Below are 25,361 nucleotides of genomic sequence, written 5' to 3' on the forward strand. Positions count from 1 at the left end.
CTCACTGTCTGTGCCAGAAAGACTGACTGCACCTGTGCTTCTCATTCATTAATTTTAATTTCCCCAGTTGACACCATTTGGATTTGGATGGTTGTTCTTTCTCTGCTGTTGCTTCTGCACAGCCTGGCTTCATGCACCCCCTCCACCCACTCAGCATCTGGAAACACCCTGAGCCCTAAGAAAACCTTCCCACTGAAACCACATAGGAACTTCTCCCATGTGGTACTCCCCAACCAAGGCAACAGGCGTAGCTTGGAGAACAAAACCCTAAACTCACAAAGTAATTCAAAACTTTAATTGGACTTCAGTACTTCCGGGTTTGACCCTGGGTTGGCACGAAACCACAGTCTGGGTTATTGGTGCTTTTGTGGAGCAAGACATGCCCAGCATTCACCAAAAGAGATGGATCCCAGAGATCTTCCCATCACATTGGCACCAGGACAGCTTCACACCCACCGCAGCAAAGCCCTTTCTCAGCACTCCCAGCTTGCAGACATCACTTTGCCCGTGAGGAAGCACCAAGTAAAAGGCAAGGAGCAGCAGAGTTGCTAAAGGCAGTCAAAACCAGACAGCCCAAACCCCTCTGGCAGACATACTAGCCTGGAGGCAAGATGAGGACTGGGGTGAAGTCCTTTTGGAGGACAGGCAGCTTCTGCCACCCCTGAATTCTGCAAGCACAGCAGGGAAGCTGGGTGCAAATGGGCTTTGGCACCTGATCCGCACAGTAAATTAATCTTAAAAGAGGGACATGGCATAAAAGGGCTGTAAATGCACCACAGTGATTTATGCACAGCCTCAGCCCTGAGCTGTGGTTACAACCCCATGATCCAGCCAGCTGCATTTATTACTGCAGCTCTCACTAAACTCTACTCCTATTCTGGGGGGAGCAGTTTCCCTGGAAAATGGCTCATGCTTCTGGTATTGCCACATCTTTCACTTCTAGTTTTCTTCTCTCTCTGCCATTGTTTTGTTTTCTTTTGTTGTTCTGGGGTTTTTTTAACATCAAACTCTTTGGAAGTCCTAGTGTTTGCTCAGGCTCCCAGCCCTCCCCACCTTTCATGCTGCCCTTCTCCTCAAGGGGCTTTCAGTCTGTCCCACTCTAAAAATAATTCAAGAGAAATTACAGAGGAGTTATACTCCATCTGTCTCTCAAAATGGTCTTGGTGTTCATATTATTTGCCAGTGACACTCCATCACCACAATTACCACTGCTATTTTATCTCTCTCTGCCTGAAATGCTGACGAGGGAGCAGCAGACAGTGCTGATGCTTACGCTGAATAAGTCACTTAAATACGTTTATACCCCCAGATCACAACATATGGCATAAATCTAACCATCTATCATGCACTGACTTGATACGAATACTCACCACGATATCAGACAAAGCAATCACAAGAAAAATGCAGTATAATTCGAGGTGTAGCTGCCTGCAAGTATTTGACAAGGGTATTAGATGAAAAAATTCAAAAAAGGGATGAAGCATCTCACCTAGACATGGCTTTTGCTGTGCTGACTCCACAGGGAAAGTAACAACTTGAAAAACTTCATAGTAGATTTGCAGCTACGCTTGTAATATCCTAATCCAGCAAGGGATTGCCTGAGGCTCAGTATTGGAACTAGGTCCTTTTTGTGAGCAAATGAAAGGGGGAAAGACGCCCGGGGCCAGGATGCTTGGTGTGGGGGACCTGGCTCAGGTCCTGGCTGTGAAGCATCTCCCAGCGGCCCTTCCCAGCTCTGCTCCACTGCCTTGTCTGTGTGCCAGGGCTGGGAGGCCTGTCCCCATTGCTGCTGTGCCGGGCAATGGTTAAAACTTGAGATGTTTGCATCCTGATGAAAAGATCCTGCACACTTCAAACAATTCTCCGAGGGGCTCTGCTACAGACTCAGCTGGGAAGAAATCACCTTGTGCTGGCAGCTGCCTGAGACATGATGCAGGTATCTCTCCTGAGCAGGGTTGTTATGATGTGGTTAGTGTTGGCCCCATTCTTTGTAGTCTTCACCTGTAGCACATTCACCTGGAACGTGCTAGAGAAACATGAAATACTGTTACAGACCTCACCATGTCTGAAGCCAGATGTGCTCTGTGAAATCCACTGTTTACTACAGCATCACCGAATCAAAGGACAGTGGGGCAGGCAGGTTTCCCTGTGCACCCCGAGGGGCAGATAAAGCTCAGCAGATCAAGTGCTTTGCAATGGCCAGGTGAACAACTTGGTGGTGATGGCATATTGTGACCCTAGGCAAGAACCATTCTCTGAGCAGGTGATTAACCCAACACCTTTATTGCCAGTTCTCTTCTCCTTCAGCCTCAGCATGAGCCCAGAGGAAGATGAGGGAAGATGCAAGTCATGGCCTGGAAGCCTTGCATGGTAACACACTTTTGCATTTCTCTGCCTTGCAGGTGCTCGGAGAGGGATGAAGGTACCACACACTCAAATTAGGGACAACACTTCAGTCTCTGATCCACACCAAGGATCTCTGCTCCCAACACTCACCTTCTCCCTGAGCAACATTTTGCCCACAGCATATTGCTATATGGACTGTAACTAAATGGCAGCATTTCCTAGGGTAAATATTGTTCAGCAAACCCAGTCTTACTGTTTTTCCAAGAGTTAAATAAAACCCATGGCAGGGTTGATATTTTTTCCCCCTAGGATTTCCAATTGCTGGCTTTCCCATCAGCATTTTCCTGAGGCCAGCCAGCCTGTGCTGCCACAGCCCTGGGCAAAGCCTCTCCCAGAGCTCCACTTCAAGGTGTGTTAAGTTAAACCCCACCAGCTGCTCAACAAACCCAGCCTCTCCTGGTGAGCTGGGGCCATTCAGCAAAGTGCTCTGGCAGCTCTGCCCAGCTCAGCATGGGGATCTGGCCCTGCATGCCCAGGCTGTGGGCAGAGGTGATGGCAGGGATCGGGCAGGCTACAGTGGCATGAGAGCAGGATAAAGCTGTTTTGTCTGATGCCATGAGGCAGGGCTGTAACACAGACCCCGATACTCATCTGTCCTGTGCTCAGGTTAATTTTAGCTCAAGATTTGGCTATAAAAGTCTCAAGTTCCTATCCTCAACTCCAGCCAAAAAAACCTCCATGACCTGTCTTGCCTGTGGTCCCCACAGAGCACCAAAGGCAGCACACGGCCACTGCCTCCTGCATCTCTGCTTTCCTCAAATTCAGCTTCAACCCAGGCAGTGCAGGTGCCTGGATGAAAGCCGAAGCCAGGCCTCATGGTACAGCAGCAAGTGGCACCACTTTCCCCCAGGCAGACCCCAGGCTGTTTGGATGCATCAGCTCAGGGGCTGGAGGCAACCGAGGGCAAAGCAGGTGAAGCCCTGAGATGTGGGATGGTGCTAGGGAAATCAGAACTTACAGCACACGGAATAAAAGACAATGAAGAAAGCAATAACCCAGCTGCAAAACTTGATCAAAGCCCAGTAGAAATTTGCACCCTGCCAGCAGAGGAAACATGCAGGGGAGATAGGGGAGATGCACTGGGTGGCAGAGGGCTTGGGTAGTTTGCTGCCAGCTTGTACTAGAGCAGCTAGAAAAAAAAAAAAAAAAAAGAAAAAGAAAAAGAAAAACACCCCTCAGTTATCCCTCAGCCTGAAGTAAATTATAAGACGCATCCCTCAAGAGCACAAGGTGAAGCTCTTGATCAGACAAGCAATGCTGGCGTGTAATTCCCCTTGATATCGCCTGATTTGAATTTCAGTGCTTGTGAAGAGTGCATGACTGACAGCTCTGCAAACCACAGGCATCTGTTCTTGTGCAGAAGGAATGGAGCACACAGCCCCAGACACAAGCATCCCTGCACCAGATCTGCTGCTGGCCAGAGCCACAGGGAGAGGTTGCACATCTAGGGAAGGACAACAGAGCTCATTCCCTGCTCCATCCAGCCCTTGCACACCCCACCAGAGCTGGGCACACAGGGCCAGCTGGTGCCTTGTGAGGAAAGTCATCTGACCCATATTAGGCAGGCAATAATCAGGTTTGCCACCAGAAATGTGAGATCTCCCAGGGTTATGGATCACATCCTTCTGACACCTCCCCACACCACAAAAGCTGGGTAGGAGCTGCAGAGGTAGAGGTGGGTGTGTGTTCAAACATCGGCCCTGTACCCAAAGAAGCAGTCTCCTGGATATCCATCCTGCCTTAGCACCTCCCCACTGCAAGATCCAACAACTAAACCCACCAGAAACACCACCACCACCAGAGCCCTCCCACTCCTGCCAGACCCTTAATACACCCATCCAGAGCAGCAGGATCCTTATCCTGTATTACCAACAATGGGACAGCAATTGGCCTGGGAGCAGTTCGCATGCCATCAACATTCAATATCAATGGTAAAAGTCAGAGAAAAAAGTAAAATAACATCAGGCTTGGATCCAGTAAGCACATATCATATTAAAAGCAAAGAAGGAATTGCACCTGATTAGATGCAAATGGAAATACACTAATCTCTCACCTAATGTACTCAAGCAGAGATCTGTTGCCTTCTGTAACCAAAGTTCACTTAATTGCTCACTTCTTCCAGTTAATACACATAGCTCTAACTCATCTGTTGTGCCACATACCAATTGAAACACTAATTCCTGCAACAAGGACAACATGATCCACTCAAAAAATCAAGCCACAACAGAGGTTGTTTTAAGGAATTTTGAAGATAACTTTGGCAAGAAAAGCTGACTTTTGAAGCTGCTCCAAATTCAGGACTGGTACAAGCATCAGGACTTAGCAAATAATTCACTACTGCGCAAAAAAAGCAACGCAGGGCTGTTAAAGAAGGCTGGTCAGAGACATTTCAGGCCTGCCTCATGTCTGAATAAGCAAGGGACTTGGTAATTTCTGGAAGACTTGTGTACACCGAGTTAAAATAAAACTCCAATGATGAGTTTTCCTAACCTGCCAAGAGGGAATACATCTGAACAATAACACAGAAATTGCAGGGGATGACACAGCTCAAACAGGGACTTGGAAGCGAGAACATTTATTATATTATCCAGCTAGCCCCCAGAGTTTGCCCTGCCATTCAGCCACACCACGTGCCTCTGCACATCCTTCATTGAGCAGGGCTGCGAAGCAGCACAGCTTTAGCAGAGCTAAACTGAGCATTTCTGGGGATGTTCACAAGTTTGTGCGTTACCACCCTTCAGGTGAGATGTGGTAACTGAGCATGTGTTTGCTCCTAGCCTGCCCTGATTGCAAAGTAAAATAGGCTTATTTAAACTGCTACTTTGTGCACCTTCTCATTTGAAGTGACAAAGATGTTTTAAGCAAACACATTTTATTCTGCAGCTGGGGCCAGCTAAGAACATACCTGTGGTCAATTCCTGCAGCTCAGCTGCCGCAGGGTATCTTCTGGCATGATCACTCGTGATCACGTGAATGCCAAAGCAGGCCTAGAAATTTGTGCTTTCCCACAGGAGATGAGCACAGCACTGGATTTTTTTTTTTTAAAACAAAACATACTTTTTTTTCCCTCCAGAAATACTCTGTACTCAGGATAAAATTTCAGGCTCATCCTGGAGAGGGGGAGACAGCACCAGATACTGACCAGTTTCTTTACATTTTTTTTGCAGGGAAAAAACAGTTAATCACCTGCATTCCAGTGCCAATCCCAAGAACACCACTCCCATACTGTTTTTGCTGTTATCAGTCTACACTCTATGAGGCTGAGCTGTATGTGTTTTGCCACTATACAAACATACCTTGTTTCTACAGGGAAACTAGGAAAATTAAGAGGGACCAACAAAAGTTGCAAATACGTACTTCACTTGAAGTGCATTCAAACCCCATGTAGAGAATCTCATTTCAGATTAAAATGGCTTTAAATTACTGCTTAGTCTTCTGCCAAGAAAGAGCACTGAGAAATGTTTCTTGCTGTGAAAAACTGTGAAGTTTAAACAGCCAAGACTGGCTAAAAGTGTCGTTGTTACATCCACTTCACACCTGGGCAGATTAAAGTGCCCACCATCAGGATGGGAGGCTCCTGGAACCTAGGAGAAGTCAGATCTGCCAAGATCCAGCCTGCAAAAATAACATCCTTCAAAACAACCTTTGCACCCATTTTTCTCTCCGCATGTTACATATGCTGAAGAGGTTCGTCACACAAACACACCCCAGAAAAAAAGGAGAAAAAAAAAGGGGTGGGGGACAGGAAATACTGACAATATCTGCAGGGAAAAATTTAATGAAATATAACAAGGGCAAGTGTAGTCTTGCATCTGGGCAGGAACAGCCCCAGGTTCCAGTATAAGTTGGGGAATGACCTATTAGAGAGCAGTGTAGGGGAAAGGGACCTGTGGGTCCTGGTGGACAGCAGGATGACCATGAGCCAGCACTGGGCCCTTGTGGCCAAGAAGGCCAATGGCATCCTGGGGTGTATTAGAAGGGGGGTGGTTAGTAGGTCGAGAAAGGTTCTCCTTCCCCTCTACTCTGCGCTGGTGAGACCTCATCTGGAATATTGTGTCCAGTTCTGGGCCCCTCAGTTCAAGAAGAACAGGGAACTGCTGGAGAGAGTCCAGCGCAGGGCCACAGAGATGATTAAGGGAGTGGAGCATCTCCCTTACGAGGAAAGGCTGAGGGAGCTGGGGCTCTTTAGCTTGGAGGAGACTGAGGGGTGACCTCATTCACGTTTATAAATATGTAAAGGGTGAGTGTCACAAGGATGGAGCCAGGCTCTTCTCGGTGACAACCAATGATAGGACAAGGGGCAATGGGTACAAACTGGAACACAGGAGGTTCCACTTAAATATGAGAAGAAGCTTCTTCTCAGTGAGGGTGACAGACACTGGAACAGGCTGCCCAGGGAGGTTGTGGATTCTCCTTCTCTGGAGACATTCAAAACCCACCTGGACGCCTTCCTGTGTAACCTCACCTAGGTGTTCCTGCTCCGGCAGGGGGATTGGACTCGATGATCTTTCGAGGTCCCTTCCAATCCCTAACATACTGTGATTCTGTGAAAAATGAGAAAGAATAATAAAAATAAAGAAAACAGCTGGTCTGGGATTCACAGAAAGGGAGCAAGCCTTCCCTTAAATCCAGCACAGGATGCATAACTGGGAAAGTCACTGTTTGAAGAAAGCTCTGACCAGCCATGAAAAGGTCATCCTGGCCAGCCTTTCATCAGCCCTGGAGGATGGAGTACCTCCTTGAAAACTTTGGAGTCTCCTTGAAAGCACTCAGGCTGTAAACAAGAAGGATCTCAAACAGAAAATCCCCAGATACACTCTGATTAAGAAACAGTTCCACAATTCGCCCATGACTTACAGATTTGGTTCATCGCTACCCTCTCAGAGGCACTGCAGAAGAGATGAGCACCACACAAGCCAGCAAGACAGCAGAGAAAATAGGAGCCCCAGTAGCAAGTAGAGCGAGGGCTGTTGGATGCACAAAGGCACTGAGAATATCAATTCCTCTTGAAAAACCAAGTTAAAACCGTCTCTGTGGAAGTGCCCCCCATACTGCCAAAGCCTTAACCAACAGCAGCCAGCCTGCGGAAGGCCAACACTAAGAGTGACCATCCCATTCCTGCGATTAGATGCAACCAACTAAGAAATGCACTGCTTCTAGCCAAGGCAAACCACGAGAGCAAAACTTATCTTCACCTTTGTTTCAGAGCAGTCTGCAGAGTTCAGCACTCTATTTCTTCAGTTCAATAGCACCCCTTTACTTCACAAATCAATGCTTCTTCCTCTCCTTGGCATCCTACTTGTGGTCACTCACTACCCAATTAGCACTCAGTGGGGACACTCACCAACCGAGCCACATCATGAGACAGTCATGGTGTAGCTCCTACCCTGGGGGGTGTCGACATTACAGCAGTTGCTTAGTATTTGTTTAAAAAGCACCCAAGTAGAGAACAGAAAGAGCATCAAAATGAAGCTTCTGCTTTTAGAAATACGCTAAAAATACACTCTGCTAGAGGAGATGGCACAACAGCTAAACCACCTGCTAGGAAAATAATACTCAGTTGCTAAAGTGCCTAAATACAAATGTACATGATTTAGGGACTCTAATTTGGGTGAAGACAGTTGGGATGGGCTGCCTTTCAGAGAGAGTCATTAATGTTTCATGGATGGCAGGCGCTGGTTTTGCTGCCTGCCTTTTCTTCCTGACTCTCCTGCTAACTTTACCCTCTGGTAACATCACATGGGGGATAGGGAATAAATTAAGGACCTATTTCTCTCTGCTCTTCCTTGCAACTTATTTAGGATACAACAGTTTCACCCCAACACAAAGATATGAAACAGTAGCCTGAGACCTGGCACCGTGGACTTGCACAGCGACTGGCAACCCACCTGTGGGCTGTGCTCTGGGACACGCAGCAGGGTTCATCCTCTGCAGGAGCTGAGAAGGAAACTTTCCCTCTTCTTCACCTGGGCTTTCAACACCCAGAGCCCCCTTTCCTGTTCTATTCATTCCTCTCTGTCCTATGGCAGCTTGCTCTTCAAAAGTACTTCAACAATGGTACAAAATACTTCATGTTCTGCTGTCAGGGTGCAGCAAGAAGCAGCTACTCCCTAAAGGACAGGAGACTGCAAGAAGCCCCTCAGCAGGGCTGAGCCTGTTAAATGGTGCTCCTGAGCCCAGGTGGAGCTGATCAGGATCATTAAGGCCTAATTAGTGCCCTGGGGCCCAGCACCTGCTGCTCCACCTGCAGCAAAGCCTCTGCTCCCGGGTGTTGGTAAAAGCTCCTGTCTCTGGGTGCTAAGTATTGACTCTTTTCTCTGCCTCCCCAGCCTGCTCTGGAGTTCATAGCTCTCAACACAACAAAGCCTGAGCTGTGACCTGTTTTTCATTGCTGTTGACTCGAAGGGTTCCCAGATTTACGGCAGCAGGACACGCTACTGGGTGTGTAATGTGTGCTCCTGCTGCTCTGGATTCACAAAGCGAGTGTAAATTAAGGACTGGATTGTTGTGCCACGTGCTTTGGTAGCGGACAGGTGATCCCAGAAGGGTCGTGCTCCTGCCTTTGAACTTGATAATTCAGTGTACGATGTCTTGTTTGTGTCCTGTCTGAACAAAGCACTGGATATAGACCTGCCAAACAAGATCAGACCTTAAGTTAGAAGGGGAATTACTTAAAATATTATCTGCATATTGAAAGAGCTCTGAAAATGAACAATATTACATACTTTGCTCACTGCAAAACACTTCAGGATAGATTTACTGTGCAAGCTACTACAGCTCCAATCTGAACCAATTAAAGTGAAGAAAGATTTCTTTTAACTTAAGTGCCATGGATCATAGCCCTTTGTCTCCATCTTTTCACGTATCTTTAGAGGAATAAGAAGTTAAAGATATGCCTGCTACTTTGAGGCTTACATCTTGCATAGACTGGAATTCAATTAACATTATTCTGCAACAAACCTTGGAGAAGCACTTCAGAGCTGCTGCTCACAATGCAGAAGCGACTGAACAAATGATACTCTCATTAACGCTCTGCCTTTCCCTGCTGTGCAAGCCAAATCCTTGAACACTAAAAGCACCTCAGCATCAGCTGGGTTCACAGACATCCAGAGCAATTTTTCAAGCTCCCTGACTTTTATAGACCAGGGGGAAGGGATTTGGTGTGCTTTAATCCATGCTATTACATGAACTGAGAAATGGGTTTGACTCTCTAGCACTGTAAATTAAGCTGGCTGCAGTTATTCTATTCCTGATTATGCTGAAAGTTATGGACAATGATTTGATGACTGTATTTTCTTGCCCTTTTTTCTTCCCCCAGCTTTTCCAAATTAACCTGTGAATTTAGTTTCCCTGGTAGTAAGTAAATAATGTCATAAAACTGGAGACAGAAGCCAAAACATTCACATCTGTATACCTGAAATTGTGGATGAACACAGTAAAAGCTCCTGTACCTTGCAGGTGGAACTTAGTGCACTCACTTCTCAGCCCTTCAGACTGGAAGAACATGTTGCGTGAGAAAAATCAGTTTTCGCTTTTTAGACATAAGTGAATTCAGCTTTGCAAGTCATTGGACAAACACTATCCCACCCATTCTAGAGACTGGAAAATTCAGGTCAAGAATCATTTAGGGATGGAGCTTATTACTCTAAGAATAATCCAGTCTGTGCAATGAAAGCTACTATTAAGTACATCTGAAGAAGGAAAAGAATCTGGTTTATCAGTGTATTCATAAAAATATGTGCAATTAGGGAACAGATTCCATCTGCTTGGCTTCCCTCCCTTTGCTCTGATCACTGTAACACCTTGTCTCCTAAACCCCGATAACAGAGTGAAAGATGTAAACAGGCTTGGATTACCTCTGGGTGAGTTAGGAGGTACGCTGTGCAGTTCAGAGTGTAACAAACAAGTTCCTTCTACATCACAGTGTGATGGTATTCTGGGAGTCTAACTGTGCCTCTCATTCACGTGAATTAATAAATGTGACTTGGATGATTTATTTCAGTACAAATTACTTACCACTCTCAGTAGGCAGAGCAGAGTCCAGCTCCAGGCTGGATACTCAGGACCTTAACAAATACCAGCTTTTAAAAGCTTCAGTAGAACCTACTTGGGATCCCATCAAACTCAAGTGCCCATGTCAGTTATTCTCAATTATTCTAACTATAAGGACATGTCAGGTAAACAAAAGACATGATTCAGACAGCATGACTGCCCTAAAATGGTAACTTTAGCATAATACACTTGACAGAGAAAAAGCAAAAATAGCTATTTTGGGAACAAAAGAAAAATACAATGGATCTGATGACTAAGTGTTCTGGTCCCCAGTGCAAAAGCAAAGTAGATCCCTGTCGTATTTAACTTGATTCCTTTGAATTAAACACTTCCATTAAAAGTTTCCCACAGTAGCTTTAATATTTAATTATGTATTCCACCAAAGGAAAGAACAAAATCTTTGCAAAGGGTTTTTTAGTGTATGTGAAATATTTATCAGTATATCTCTTTGGACAAGTATTTTTATCCCCCGGGCTGGGAAAAATCCTCCATGTACAAATCAGTTTCAAAACATTTTATTTTACAGCTTGAAAGTTTTCTATACGTCAGCACCTCATGCCGTGACTTTGTTATTTCACTTGTTAATGAATGGTAATTAAATCTCTTTTGGCTGAAAAGGTTGGAGGGCTCCTGCTGCATTACAAAAACAATTTCTGAAAGTTACAAAAATGCCCAAGTGTCTAGAAATTAAAGAGCAAAGTTTGCCACGCTTTGAATCCAAGTTTACATCACTTGGATTTATGTGGGAGAACAGCATGTCCCAGTCAGTGCATACTGTCTCCCCAGTTGAACAGACATAAATATGTCACTTTCTGTTTACCAGAGTAAACAGAAATCACATTCTTAATAATGTACATTGTGGTCACAAACTTCCTTGATCTTACTAACAACTGTAGCAAACACTGCATAAGCCCTATTATATACTACCTGCAAAAAAACCTGCTACATGTATACTTCCAAGTAAAGGCTTGTTAATTTTGCATTTCCTCAGTAAGGCTTGAAACAGCAGCCTTGTCATTTTTCTTCTTTTCTGTTTTCTCATTTCTTTCAGGTGCTTTGAGTCAGAGGATAAATGGAATGAGTGCTTACAACAGAGGTAAAGAGAAAGTTACATATTAAGGCATTTTGTGGTGTTACAGTGCTAAATAAAGACACAGTATTGAAGAAGAAATACCTGCATGGTCTCCACTATTCAGTGCATCATACGGACAGATTTGGTCTGTAGTTTGTAAGCCAAGACTACATTAATTCTACTATAAAATGTCTTTTCCTGATAGCAATACAGTGATTTCAGAGGTCAAGTTGATACTGAATTTCTTTTAAAATTACATTTTCTCAAATAATCCAGCACAAATAGAAACTGGGAACAGGAATGTGATGAGTCCGTTCCTAAGCCGTAACTTTGGGAAGGGGTCTGCTGAGAGCAAAGCCTCCTCCCGTGAAGCGAGGAACATCAGACTTGGGCCGTGGAAACTCAGGCTCCATGTCAATCAAGGATCGTTCCTTCTCCCTTTGAATAGAAACAAAGAAAAGGAAAATACATATTTTATTTTGCAGTCCAGAGATGTTTACAAACCAAGGAAATCTGTGTCCTCCGAAGTTTCTTTGATGCAACTACGTACCAAGAGATCATTAAAAAAATGTTGATTAAAGCCTGTTAGGCTAAACCGCCAAAACTAGGTGTCTGTTTGGATCTAATTACAAGCCTACTGATGGGTTTTGGAATTATTAAAAACTGGAAATAAATGAGCTCTCTTTGTGCTACTCCCCAAAATGGTCAGAGAACCTCATTAGAGAAAGTTTGTACATGAGCTCCATGACTTCAGATTTCTAATCACCATCCCATTCTAGCAAGTATATGCCTGTTTTCAAACAAGCAGCTACATTCATCAAAGGCACAATGGGGAGATATTTTTTTCTTTGTTGAATTTTAATGAATAAACAGTGTTATGTGTCATCACATTCTAACAAAGTTCTAGTGATAATTACCCTGCTTGTGACTTTTCCAGAAAACTAACAGCGTGCTGTGGGTGCCCTGACAGCCCCAGGAAGTTGCTCCGTCTGAGGATCCAGGAGGGCTTGAATTTGATGGCCTTAAGATGAGGGAACAAGGGTTAGCTGGTTCCACTCTTATGAGGTTGGGGAGGTAAGCACAGCAGAACAAATACGAAGGGCAGTATTTCAGACTCACTGTGATATACCTGGAGGTTTCAGAGGAAAGTCCTGAGATATTTAAAATTAACCGAGTGGAGCTTTATGAAGTACTCACTTATTGTAACAGCAGAGGTCTCAATGCTTTACAAAGAAGGTCAGTGCCATTACTTTTATTTTACAGTCATTGAGATGGAGACACAAGCATGAGCGTAACCAGGCTTTTGCAAAACCCAGCCTTATCACATTAGCAACCTTTCTCAGTCCACAGCAAGGGAAAATAAAACATTTGCTGGAATTAATGCTTTTCTCTTGGTCCCTAAATATCTGTGTCGGGGGAGAAGGAAGTTCAGAGAAACCCTGTAGGATGACTAGTTATGCTTCCTTTTCCAAATTTAATCCATATGGAGGAGGGAGAATAGGCAAAAGATGGCACAGATGAACTTAACCACGAAAAACATTTATAAATGTTTTTAATTATATCAGTGTAACACTAATGGATGTGCCAGCTGACAGCACTAAAACTAACATGCTATATTTAGATGGCTCATCCTATCTCACCATTGGGCTTCCAACTTTGGGGAAAGAAAATGGCCCAGAGTCCCTGCTCATTTTTTCTTCATGCTCCCACGGAGACATCTAACAGATGTGCTCATCAGTAAGGAAAATTCTATGCAGCTGAATACTGTAATATATTATGCAGAATTAATGTGCAAGGAACCACTGCAAAAGCTCCCAGTTACTAGTGACATCCCTCACTGCAGTTATTTACATATATAGGACTGCAGGATCAAGTCTCTGGTGTGGATTTAAGCTTCATATTTTGTCACTCATCCTTATCAAGATCAAACTGAAACTCTGGTGCTAGAAGCAACTAGGAAAAGTAGTGAAGTGGAAAAGGTGCAAGAAGCAGAAGGAGTGAATGGGAACAGTGAGAAAAAGAAAGCCTGGGATATCTGGGAAAGACAACACTCAGACTCTAAGAGCAGAAAAAGAGGATTTCAAATTCATAACCAAAATCTTAAACATTGGATTTTTGGCTTGAACACAAAACAAAGCTGAATTCCTGTTGTCACTCATTATATTTGTTCAGCATCCCATGGAAAGCTGTATCAGTTCAGTATCAAGACTTTAAATCACAAACCAGAACTGTCTTATGCAAATCCATAACAGCTTTAGACAATACCTTTGTGTGAGGTTATCTGAGAGTATTAATTCTCTTTCATACCAGGGTAGTCAATAATTCTATTAATTCTATTGTCCTGACAGGATCCTCTTTTTATTAGCAAAACCACCTACATTTGTTTCAGACATTATGTTAACATTAGCCAGCACGATAGAGACCAAATCAGTGGTTTTGTGTCAGCTGGGATTTAGAGCAACCTGAGACTGTACTAATCAAATGCCCTGGCTCTTTGGCCAGCACCTGCACAGCAGGCAGCGCCTGTCCTGCCCAGTGTGAGTGTGGAATGGCTGCATGCCATGGCTGAAGGACTCCTTGGGGAAGGATCTGGCGGCACAACAGGTTCTCCCTATTGTAGAAAGCAAAAGACATTTCATGCACAATTGGGAGTTTGGAAAAGGAAGACTGCCCAACAAGGTTGTTGCCTTTGCACGGCTGCTGGGCAATGCAAAGCACAGTCTAGAGATTACAGAAGCTGCAGTTATCCAGGACCGATATGGCCAGTTATGCTTCGGGGTGTGCATATCCTTCAAAGCAGGATGGGGTCCAACAGGTTTGACTGGGAACAGAATGATGAGGGACAGAGGCGAGCAAAGCCCAGTGCCCGGCTCAGTTGCCACAGAGACAGAGAAGCACAAGCCAGGGCTGCCAGCACAGTGCTGGTAGCTTCTAAGCCTGAGGTAAGAGAAAAGAGATGCGATTGTCCTGCAGAAGCACCACTAACAGCATCTGAATGTACTTCCAAAACACAGATGTCGCAAAGACACCATGCTCATCGGACTGCAGTCATCCCTGCCCACACGAACAAGCCAACAAGCTGCACTGTCAGATATCTGTCCTGAACCTCTAAACAGTGCAATGAGTCCGGCACTAATTGACCTGCATCACAAAATTCCATTCACTGTGTATGATTAACAGACCCAAGTTCAGTCACCATCACCTTGTACAATATTTTTGTTTTACTTTAAAGCATTTATGCCCCTAACAAGTTGGATTTTTTCAGTAGTTATGAAAGGAATTAATTCTAGGTAGGATATAACAAAACATGGGTGAATTCCTTCTCATCTGATAATCAGAAAGAAACATGATGCCAGAGTCCAAAATGGAAACATTAAAACTATTGTGAAGAGGATACTTAGCTGCTGGAAATGGATTATCAGGCATTATAGTAGCCTCACATATTGATTCTAAAGCTCCAGGAAGGCCATTAGCACTGCACAATTGTTGCTAATTCCAAACATTAAGGTAACATTATGCAGTTTACAGATAGACAAAAGTCACTGTTTATCACTGACTATTTTGCTAATTTAGTCATCAAAACTGTTCACTGGCTGAAATATGATTAAGGGAGAAATAGATACAGGCAGCTTTCAACTATATTCAGCAACAGAGAGATCTGTTGGCTTTGGCATGTGAAGAAGGGACAGGCTGAGGATGGAAAGGGGTGAAAAGGCAAAAGGCATACACTGAAAGACTTGTAATAGGTCATGCCATCTGACTGCAGAAGTCTAAGAAACCTCTCTTTAAAAGGAAAGCCCAATAACTCCATTTTCAGAAGTGACTAATAGTTTCGGTGTCCCAGCTTGGAGATTCATTATCAGAATAGTCTCATCTCTCGGCCTCTGCAAATTAGATCATTTTAATGGGCCAGAAATTGGGCAACTAAAATCTTAGTCATTTTCTTTTAATCAAGAGGAGCAGTTGTGGACTGAGAGTAGCAAGGATGTGTCATCAAACTGCTATTGGTTAAAGAGAGACAACAACAGGACAGTTCTTAGGCTCTACGCCCAAAGGGTAAGATATCTGACAAAGCCAGACTCTGAGCATTGCTCACTTTCCTCCATCTGGATGTAGGAAGGGAACAAGAACCTCTTCTCTGTAACCATCAGCAATGATATCTGCTGCCAGAAGGGGATAGTCATCAGTCACAACTACCACATTTGGGAAACAATAACAACATTATTCTTAGACCAGGATTATGTAATTGCCACCCGAAGAACGGTTGTCCCCCATATCAGAAGCTGTTTAATTCTAGCTTGTAAAATGCATTGAGATCCTCATAATGCTTGAGGATCTCTCATTCAACATAAGAGACCAGATGCTAATCTGTGTCCTCTGGGCACCATCTCATTGGTATGAATAATTTAATTGGACTGCAGAACATGTCAGCGGCATCTCTGCTGGATGTTCTTTGTCCTGGCCATAGATCATGGTAAATCTAGACCAGACTGAATTAATAGGAATGATAACATCCAGGAAAATTAGGCAACAATATTATATCACCTCAGTCAAATTTGACCACATTCTAATCAAAAGGCTGAAGAAGGATCTAAAAAAAATCTGGTTTATGCAGAAAGTTGCGTAGTCAAAACTGTTATTTTCCCGTACCTGGCCTGTTGTTCCTTGCGTTTCTGAGCCAGATATTTCTTTTTCACATTCACAAGTTCGTTGGCAAGCCTTTCAATTTCATATTTGTATTCTTGGCTCTGTGATTCATACATATTCAATTCTGAGGACAAAACCTAACAAACAAAAGGCAAAAAGCAGAAACAGGAGATGTTAGTTTCACTTACACATACGTTAGTACTTTTACAAGCACTTTCCTGTCACATTTGACGATATAAGACATCACCATTTTCCATCACATCTCATTTTCTCTCATGATGTTTCATTTGATCACCTATGCTCAACTAAGGACAATTTAAAAAATTAAGGCTATGCCATTGGACCACAATAAAATATGTAAAATATGCCCCAAGCATTATGGGAATAGTGTTGATACATACATTAGCTCTTAATGTTCTGGGACACAAATCTGGGTGAAAATCCAAAATTAAGGTCTTAAAAATAATAAAGCAGGGATTTATTTAATAATAATGGATTTTATTCACAGGGATCTGCTTTGTTACATGAAGTAATTAAATCCATACAGGCAAAGTAGTAGTAGGCAGCATAAATAGGAATATAATGCTGCTTTCATGTGAATCAGTAAACTTTTTTTAAAAAGTAGGAGCACGCATAGTGTGTTTTCCTTCTTTAAGAAGGAGAATAGCTTGACCTGGCACCACAAAATGGCATGCAAGCCAGTATACAACAGCATACTGTGTCTGAAATACACAGCAGCAATTGACTGCATTAAGGACAAATGGGAACCTTATGGAAAACTTCAAATTACATTCAGTTTATCTAGACTTTGGCTTCTATTTTACATTTTCTACATTGTTTTTCTTCTCCGTGGAAAGCTAAGATTTGCATAACAGCCTCTTTGTTCCCTAAGGGCCCATCTGCTCCTACATTTTTTTCCTCATGGTTAGTATAGACGTGATTATGATGCAGTGAACAGGAGATGATGACTTCAACAGAGAGAGGAGCTCTAGAAGTAGATGAACTCCTGGGGAGACTGATCTTTCATGCAGGCAAGAACAAGGGAAGAGCAGCTTATTCAATCAAAGAATCATTTCTAATATCATGCTTTCAAGTTTCCTACAAGATTTCCTTCAGAACCAGGAAATCCTCCTTTCTAGTGACAAAGGGTTAGGACAGGTTACTCCTGTCGTCTCTGTAAAAGTTGCAAGTCTAATATACGTGTATGCATTGCAAGAGAAATAACAAGAATTTAAGGCTGGATTCTCAATATATTCCCACTAGTTTGTTAAGAAGAAAATGAAACAGCTTTGATTTGTTTATCAAAGCTCTTAACAGTTCAAGAAAAGGGAAGGAGAATAAGCTTAATGGAAAACTGATGGTGTCCTAGAACGCCCATGCCCAAAAAGCATTTACAGCATTGTGCTGCACACTCATATTCTATGAAGACTTTTCCTTTGTATTAATGAAACAAATGAACATAATGTGAAAAAAAGCTCTACTACTATTGGTTCTCCCTTGGGAAGATGTAGTATTAATCTTATTTTCCTGATCTAATATATTAAGGCATGCACACTGATCACAGAACATCACCCTGAAGCCTCACTCCCCAGGATCACTGGTGAAGTCATTCTGTAATCCTGGCAGCCCCTCAGCCAGAGGTAAAGGGAATCTCTTACTTTCAGCTGTTTAGTCTTCTCTCGAAGAGTGCGCCGGTAGAGCTGCAACTGTTCTGCGGCTTCAGGCCCAGGCTGCCGGGCCAAGACGTGCTTCAGTTCCACGTACAGTTTCTCCTTTTCCTAAGAAAAATACAAGAGCTGTTATAAAGCTAAAATAGTGGCAGCCCAACCTGTGATGAAATCAACCTCACTGAAAAACGCAACTCAGTCAGGGAGGTATTTGCAGAAACAAATCTGGCTGTGTGTCAGTCTTCCCTCACTAGCCATAAGGTATTTAAAGTTGTTGTGATAGCAGTGGGAGAGCTCATTAAGAGAAACATCCAGCTACTTCGAACCACGAATGAAATACTCTTAGACACTGTCATCAGTGAGCATGCTCTACCACGGGGAACACAAAACAGCCACTGGAAAAGTATCCAGGGGTGGGAGATTAATTACTAGTAACTGTGCTTATTGCAATCTTTCTTCTTATGAGCCACACTGCCTTACATTAAGGATCACAGCTTCAGCCGACAGCATTTGAGCAGGCTATAGAAATGTCAGGGAAGATCTGTACAAACTAATAACTTCTCCCAAAGAAAATCCTGCAAAGCACATGTACATGTGTGCACACACGTAAAACCTTTCAGTTAAACTGCAGGGGCACTGGGAGAGGGAAGAAAAGTATAAGCAGCAACAACTCTGACTAGCACAATTACCACCAAGTAATTTCTCTTTTCCATGTGTCTCCTCTTCCTTCCTATTGGAACTGTATACTTGTGGGAATCGGACATAGCCATGCCCGAACAGAAACCACACCATGGACCCACTTACAGCCTTCTGTACTGAAAGCCAGAATTTTCAAAAGAGGCTGGTTATTTTGAAGATGTAGATTCTAGGTGTCAAGTCTTCAAGAGTGTAAGGAGTCAGGAGTTTTTAGACCTCAGCATTTTCTAAAAGCCATGCACTATAATGGTCACAAGTTTGGACCCAAAAGTGGAAGCACTTCAAATGATAAATTACTTTAGTAAACATTGCCCTTAAACTCTGAATATTACTGAAGAAGAGTTCCTTATAAATGAAGTTGTTCACAGCTTATCTCTGGAAAAATCAAAACCTCCTGAGACTCACACAGAAGTTTGCATAGTGGCAAAACTTAAATTGAGAATTCATTCTCAGTAGAGAGTTGTAATGTCACCACAAGTGGTTTCCACTACCACCTTTTCTTCCTGAGAAGTAAGAGTTCGCTGCATGTTAAAAACAACAGCAAAAGAAAAATCTGCCTTGTCAAAACCTGGTCAGTTGGTATTAACATTCCACCCCTAAATGTATCACAAATTTGTATTTTGGAGGAGTGTAACGGTAATTTGGACAAATATGGAGCAGTGATGGATTGAAGGTCTTATACGCAATTGTTTTCCAATTTATTTCCCTCTTAACCCACTACAAGGGCCAACCAAGCTTTTCAAACATTGTGCAATGGTGTGTATAATAACCCCATTTAGAGACAAAGCGTGCAATTCTATTAGAAGGAGAATCTATCTTATGCAACAGAGACTCGTTAGCTGTCCGATGTATATTGTCTCCATAACCCAACAGAGGCAGAACCAGCTGTCTTGTAATGCATATCCTGTCCTTCCTTGCTCTGCACTGTCCATCTCTTTTACATCTAGTCAATTAATTTGTCACTGGTTTAGAAGCACCATATGTCAACAAAATGTTAAAAGAAAACCCTGAATACTTCTTTCCTCATCAGCAAAAGTTTATATTCACAGGTTGGCATTTTGATAATTTCTGACAAGTTACTCCAGGATTTAAAAAAAAAAAAAAATTCACTTAATTTTAAACCAGCAACCACCAGAATAAATCTGTCAGTCACAAGGTAGGTGTCATACTACCACCAAAAATGCATTACTTACAGCAGGTATTTTTATCTCTACACGTAAGAAATCAGGAATACCCAGGGAAAAAAAAAATCAGCTCAAAATAATAAAGATAAATTTTGGCTTCTACAATACTCTAGCTATATTACAAGGACAGAAAAACTGTGCAATGTGTATTCCATGCAGATATCTTATAAATAGGCAGCTATCAGACACAGCATAGAACATGGAGAAAGACCTGTAGGGTTGTCTGATGTGTTAGTTGTATTCAAAGTAGCTTTCAGTTGTAGTGCATAAATTAAAACCTCCATAAGATGGATCTATGTTGCTTTTTTGTTTTGGAAACAAGTAGAATGCACACATATTCCTTAAAATGTCTGAGAACCCAATGGGGCCAGATGGTGAGAAGGTATCGCGACACTGACAGGAAAATCGTAATTCAGCAATGATGATCAGTGATGTAGCAGTAATTAAAAACAAGAGGGTAAGCTGATCTGTTTGCTGTCTACTGGAAGTCAGTTAATGCTATTTTGTCTGAAGTAGAAGTCAGTAAACTCCATTTATTTCTGTTGGTGGCTGCGCAAATGACACTGGAGAAAAAGCTACCTGAAATCCTACACCCGTTGGGCAGGAATAAGTCAATCCATTATAGCACGTGTGTCAACCAGCTTCATTGGTTTATGGCATAAACTAAGCCAAGTTTATGCCATGGTGGAGAGATGACGGCACATTTATTTTGTTTATGTAGGGCACATTGGGAGACTCAGATTGAGGGTTACAGTCAAATTTCAGGCATTCCAAAGAGAATTTCAGCACCTCTGTGAATATCTGCTGCAAAAATTATGTGAATAAAACTCCACATTATTTTTAGAACAGCCCTTCGTGTCTTAGATTTGTTTTCCACCAGAGCTCTGAGGAGCCCATCGATCTGCCTTTAGGCTCAGCCATGACAATATCTTTCTGCATCCCTAAGTCTCTCGCCTGTTAATTCAAAGGAGGGGACTGTTGCTTTCCCCTAAATTTACCTAGCTGCTGTCTCAGCCAGAATCCAGAGTTCTCCTGGCCTGCTTGCTCTACAGAAAACTGAGAAAAAAAATCATTTTCTTCTACAGTGGACTGGCAGGTGTTTGGCAAATTTCAGTTGATTCTTCAGGACTCAGTGGTCATGAGTTTATTTGGTCTACAGCAAGAAGAATCACTTTTGCCAGCACAATCCTACTTGAAAAGAAGTTGTTGCTGCTGACCAGCACAGCCCAATTTACTCATTGTTCCCTGCCAGAGGGACCATCAGCCCTATCAGCCCCATCCCAAAATGACACCAAGACATTTCACTGCTTTGACAAGGAGTGGGAGACGGTGAGCAATGCTGGGATAGACCGATGCACCAGGTATTAGCTCTAAAGATAAGACGCCATTTTATATCATCTTCTCCCTCACCATGACACTAGGAAATTCCTGAAATGACCCATCTCGTTAGTTAGCCCAGGGTATTGTTCTGAGCCAGAGACGACGGATGACTGTACATTTAATGAAGATGTATTCAGAGCAGAAACAGGCCATGAAGTCCCAGCTTCCTCATTTTTATCAGCTTGTCTTTCCAAGTAGATAAGTCAACAAATTTACCTGGCAGAACAGCACATCAACAGTTTTCTCCACCAGACCTGCAAAAATCCTATTGTGCACCAAAAGCTTTCTATCACACAAATTATCAAAAAATCCTACATCCAAAAAATCCCACATCCAAAAAATCCCACATCCAAAAAATCCCAAACCCTTTCACTCTAAGTTTCATTTACATTAGCTCCTGTCTCCACCAATTGAGCTAAAGAAAAAAACAACCAACAAGATAAAGATGTAGAGCAAAAGTGTGCAATGTAGTGTACAGTGGCAAACCCCAAAACATTTAACCTAGCTAAAAATCCTTATTTTAATTAGTAAGGTGGAGAAAGCAACACAGTAACTCTGTAAGCACACTACGGTTCCTCATGGCTTTGGTGAGGAAAACAAGTCAGTCAATGTTCCGCAGGGGGTTTCTTGTTTACTGGTATTATAAGCAAAATGTCAGCGCTATGCTGAACTCCAGAGCCATTTTGTTTACGATGCCATGCAGCAGCAGAGCATCCTTAAGGGGCTGTGATCCTTTTTCAGAAGCGTTAAAAAGGACACTGAAATCTGAATTAAATACACACATGGACATACACATGTAGTCACAGTCACTCTAGCTGTATAAGCTGCACACTTATTTGTGTGGATGTGTACACCTAATAGAGTAGCTGTTGGCTCAGGACATCTATGATTAAAAGTTTTATGACATGTAGAAAAAATTAGCATACGGTAACCTTCATGAATTTTATAACAACAGAAGAAAGTTGCCTCCAGCACTCTGAAATGTGCAGTATAAACTTTCTCAATAAACACTTTTCAAAAGCTCCTGCTCTTTCTTGTCTATTCCACATCCATCAGCAAACACCTTGCAAGCATGCAGTTCCCTACAACAGCTTGTATTTTCATCATCATCTAAACCCTCCTTTAACTGTTCAATGGGAGATTTTTTTATTGCACAAATGAATTCAGGTTTGAAACGGCACTGAAGTCTTTTCACAATGTGGCAACACTAATGCTGCATGAGATGCTTGAGGTTTTAATGTTTAAATGCTGTCACCAACTTGAAGGAAAGTGTGGGATCATTTCCCTGCCTTTGGTGAAAATCGCACCATTCTAGACGGAGTTAAATTAAACCTGTCTTATGACTTACCCCTCCAGTTGATAATAATGCTTCTCAAGAGCAAATCTGTTTCCTTTGGCACAGGGCAGGCTGCACCAAATTGACTGGCACTTTCAAAACAGCTTAATGAGAGAGGAAAAAACACCTTGGAGCATCTTCTAAGGTCTTCACCCTTGACTCTTTTTTTGTAACAGTAAGAGCTGAATGCTGCATTATTACCATCTTCCCAGAACAACAAAGCACAAACATTTCCAGCTAAAGTGCAATTGCAAGTTACTGTTTTTATTATTATTGTTAGGTATGGTACTATTGTATCTTTCTTAGGAAGCGTGTGGGAAAACAGAAATTTTTTTCCAATGGGCAAATAAGTTACATATCCTCCACTCCTTTCAACTTCTGAACTCTGAGACATAAGGATAACAATCTACCAGAAAAAAAAAAAAGGCATGGCTGCCTCTTGCTGAAATAACAGCTGCAATTGCCTTTTTACTATTGACATTCCACAAGAGTTTATAAAATCATTAATCAGAGTAGCTCATTTAATCACAGTGTTTACACTTTACATTGCAGAAGGTGATCAACTAATTATCCCCTGTTCTTCTATATGTGTGAACAGGAACACACACGCACATATATAAACAGACAAGCGAGCTATTCCTTGAAGGTAAGAATTACCCTTGACATGGCATGGATTGATGTAAATATTCCAGCTATTTCCACAGTGCCAGCAGCTTGACAGTTGGACTGAAGAGAGCTCTAAACAAACCTTTGTTTCACATTCTAGTAGCAGTTTGTCTTAAAGTGTTCTGGAGGAGATTCAGAGGTTGATACAAATCTTATCAACAAGGAATCTAAATATTTTAAGTGAATAAAACTGTAAAGGAAACAATGGGGAATCTTCTACTGGCTGATAATTACTATATACTGGGTTTCAAGCAAAAATAATTCTCTTCTTCAAATGTAGACTATTTGAGTTAAAACCTCTATTTTAATGCAGTGTAACACCATGTATTTTAGCTATTCGACAGCCATTTAGATTTTAAAATATCAGATGAATCAAAGGAGAACTATCACAGCTCTGCTGTTAATGATTAACTGTTCCTGCAGGTGGAGGTTTGGGATGGGCATTCCCAGCAGACCCAGCTTCTGCTCTCACTTCCAACTGATCTGACAGACGACCTTGAAGGGTCAGAGAAACCACAGAGCTGCTTCTGGAAATACCTATCTTTAAGTCAGGCACCCACATCTCTTTAATCACCTGCTTGACTTAGATTCTCAGATTTCCCTGAAAGATGAGAGCACCTAGCTTCAAGTCCTTTGGTGTTCTGGAATTACTACCTCTGAACAGCTGTCTCAAAGTCAAGCCCCCACTTAAACCTACAAATACCTGTCTAACAAGGCAGCAAAGCCTACATACATCTTTCTGACAGCATAGCAGAGTTTCCCTGCATACGCCAATTACCTCAGGGAAGAAAGAGTGGTCTCCTGTTACACTTTGGAACCTGTTAAGAAATAACAGTGCATCTAAGAAACACATACGGCAATTCTGAAATCATGAATGTTTTGATATATGGCTTCCTTCAGACTCACTGTAATTAGAGCTGACCGTCTGCTATCCTTCGAGGAGTTCTGTTTCAGGTCCCCCTGCCTGCTTCTTCAAATTCAAAGAAACAGAAATAGGACTAAAGGAAGGGGAAAGAGAGCAAATCCTAATGTTCAACTAAAATCAACTGCTGTGCCCAAATGTACCACCTCCTGTTTAAGATTACAGCTATATCTAGGAAGACAGGCACAGGAGGGCTTGAGCTCTGAGGATATGGAGCAACTGGCTGACCAAATCACCCTACATGGCAGAGTCTCCCTACATGGGATTCATGGCTCCTGTGTGCTCAGCAGCTCATGTCTGGCTGTCTCAGAGTGAAGAATGAGGGACGGAGTCCTTTCTATACCTGTTTGTGTCCTTATGTGTCCAATTTTAAGGTATCTTCAAAAAAAAAAAAGACCACACACTACCAGAGTGACTCTAACTGCCCCAAAACAGCGTTAGTGCTGCTGCATGTCTCTGCATGTTTTGTCTCAACAACAGCACCATTGCACCATTCACACTTCTATACGAATGAAAACAAGTGATCTGAAATACATAAAATCTAGTCTGTCCCTGTGGAATGTCTTTTTTTTTTTTTGTTGGGATTTGATGTGGTTGTTGTTGCAACTATCATACAAAACAATAATCCATCACTGAAATAATAATCTATCACTGAGTGGGATGCTGTGGATTGTCCATACCTTGCTGCTGAGGGAGGAGCAGAACACCCTTGCCTCAATGGAAGAATGCTTGCCAAAGGGTACACCTGAATAATAAAGATTTGCGGCTGGCTCTGGGCCACACTATATAATATGGGCTTGTGAATGTATTGCTACGCTGCTGTTGCTCTCCTCCAGTATTTTAACTTCTCTAGGAGCTTCTGGATGGCTGACAGTCAGTATCGGATTGCTTACAGCACCGCAAAGCTTGTGCATTGCAATGTATTCAGTCAGCACAGCGAGCCATTTACTTTCCCTTAACAAGATAACTGGTTGATTAATATACTTTACCCTGGGGTGCGCAGCAGATTTATTTCCTTCCCAGATACATGCTGAATACAGGAATGAGAAGTAAACAAGTTTCTTTTCATTTATTTGTTATTTACTGGAACAACTCCTGAACTTTTCACTCAAGCTTTATTTTAGCTAACTATCACTGAAGCTAATGGCAATGTTGACTAAGAAAGAACTTTAGGAATGGGTCATTTCACAAAATATTTTAAGTCTATTGACACACAGTATCCATGCTCAGGATTTCTGGGTTCAAACCAGATGTAACGCGTTGGAATAAAATATTTCAGTGATCATCATTTCTGCTTTTCTGATGCAGATTACAGATAACAGGGATGTTCCTT

The 25,361-nt window shown here is 42.5% G+C and overlaps 1 protein-coding gene across 1 annotated transcript in view; it reads right to left on the minus strand.

The window, feature by feature from the left end:
* Nucleotides 1-11,847: 11,847 nt before the first annotated feature.
* Nucleotides 11,848-25,361, minus strand: part of CFAP58 (cilia and flagella associated protein 58) — a 56,847-nt gene continuing 43,333 nt past the window's right edge. The window contains exons 16-18 of the mRNA XM_065639006.1: nt 17,836-17,955; nt 16,181-16,314; nt 11,848-11,968 (exon numbers count right to left, since the gene is read on the minus strand). Coding sequence (XP_065495078.1) covers nt 11,848-11,968; nt 16,181-16,314; nt 17,836-17,955 — 375 coding nt within the window. The remainder of the gene's footprint in view (nt 11,969-16,180; nt 16,315-17,835; nt 17,956-25,361) is intronic.

This window comes from Caloenas nicobarica, chromosome 7, assembly GCF_036013445.1.
Source record: "Caloenas nicobarica isolate bCalNic1 chromosome 7, bCalNic1.hap1, whole genome shotgun sequence".
NCBI classification, from domain to species: domain Eukaryota; kingdom Metazoa; phylum Chordata; class Aves; order Columbiformes; family Columbidae; genus Caloenas; species Caloenas nicobarica.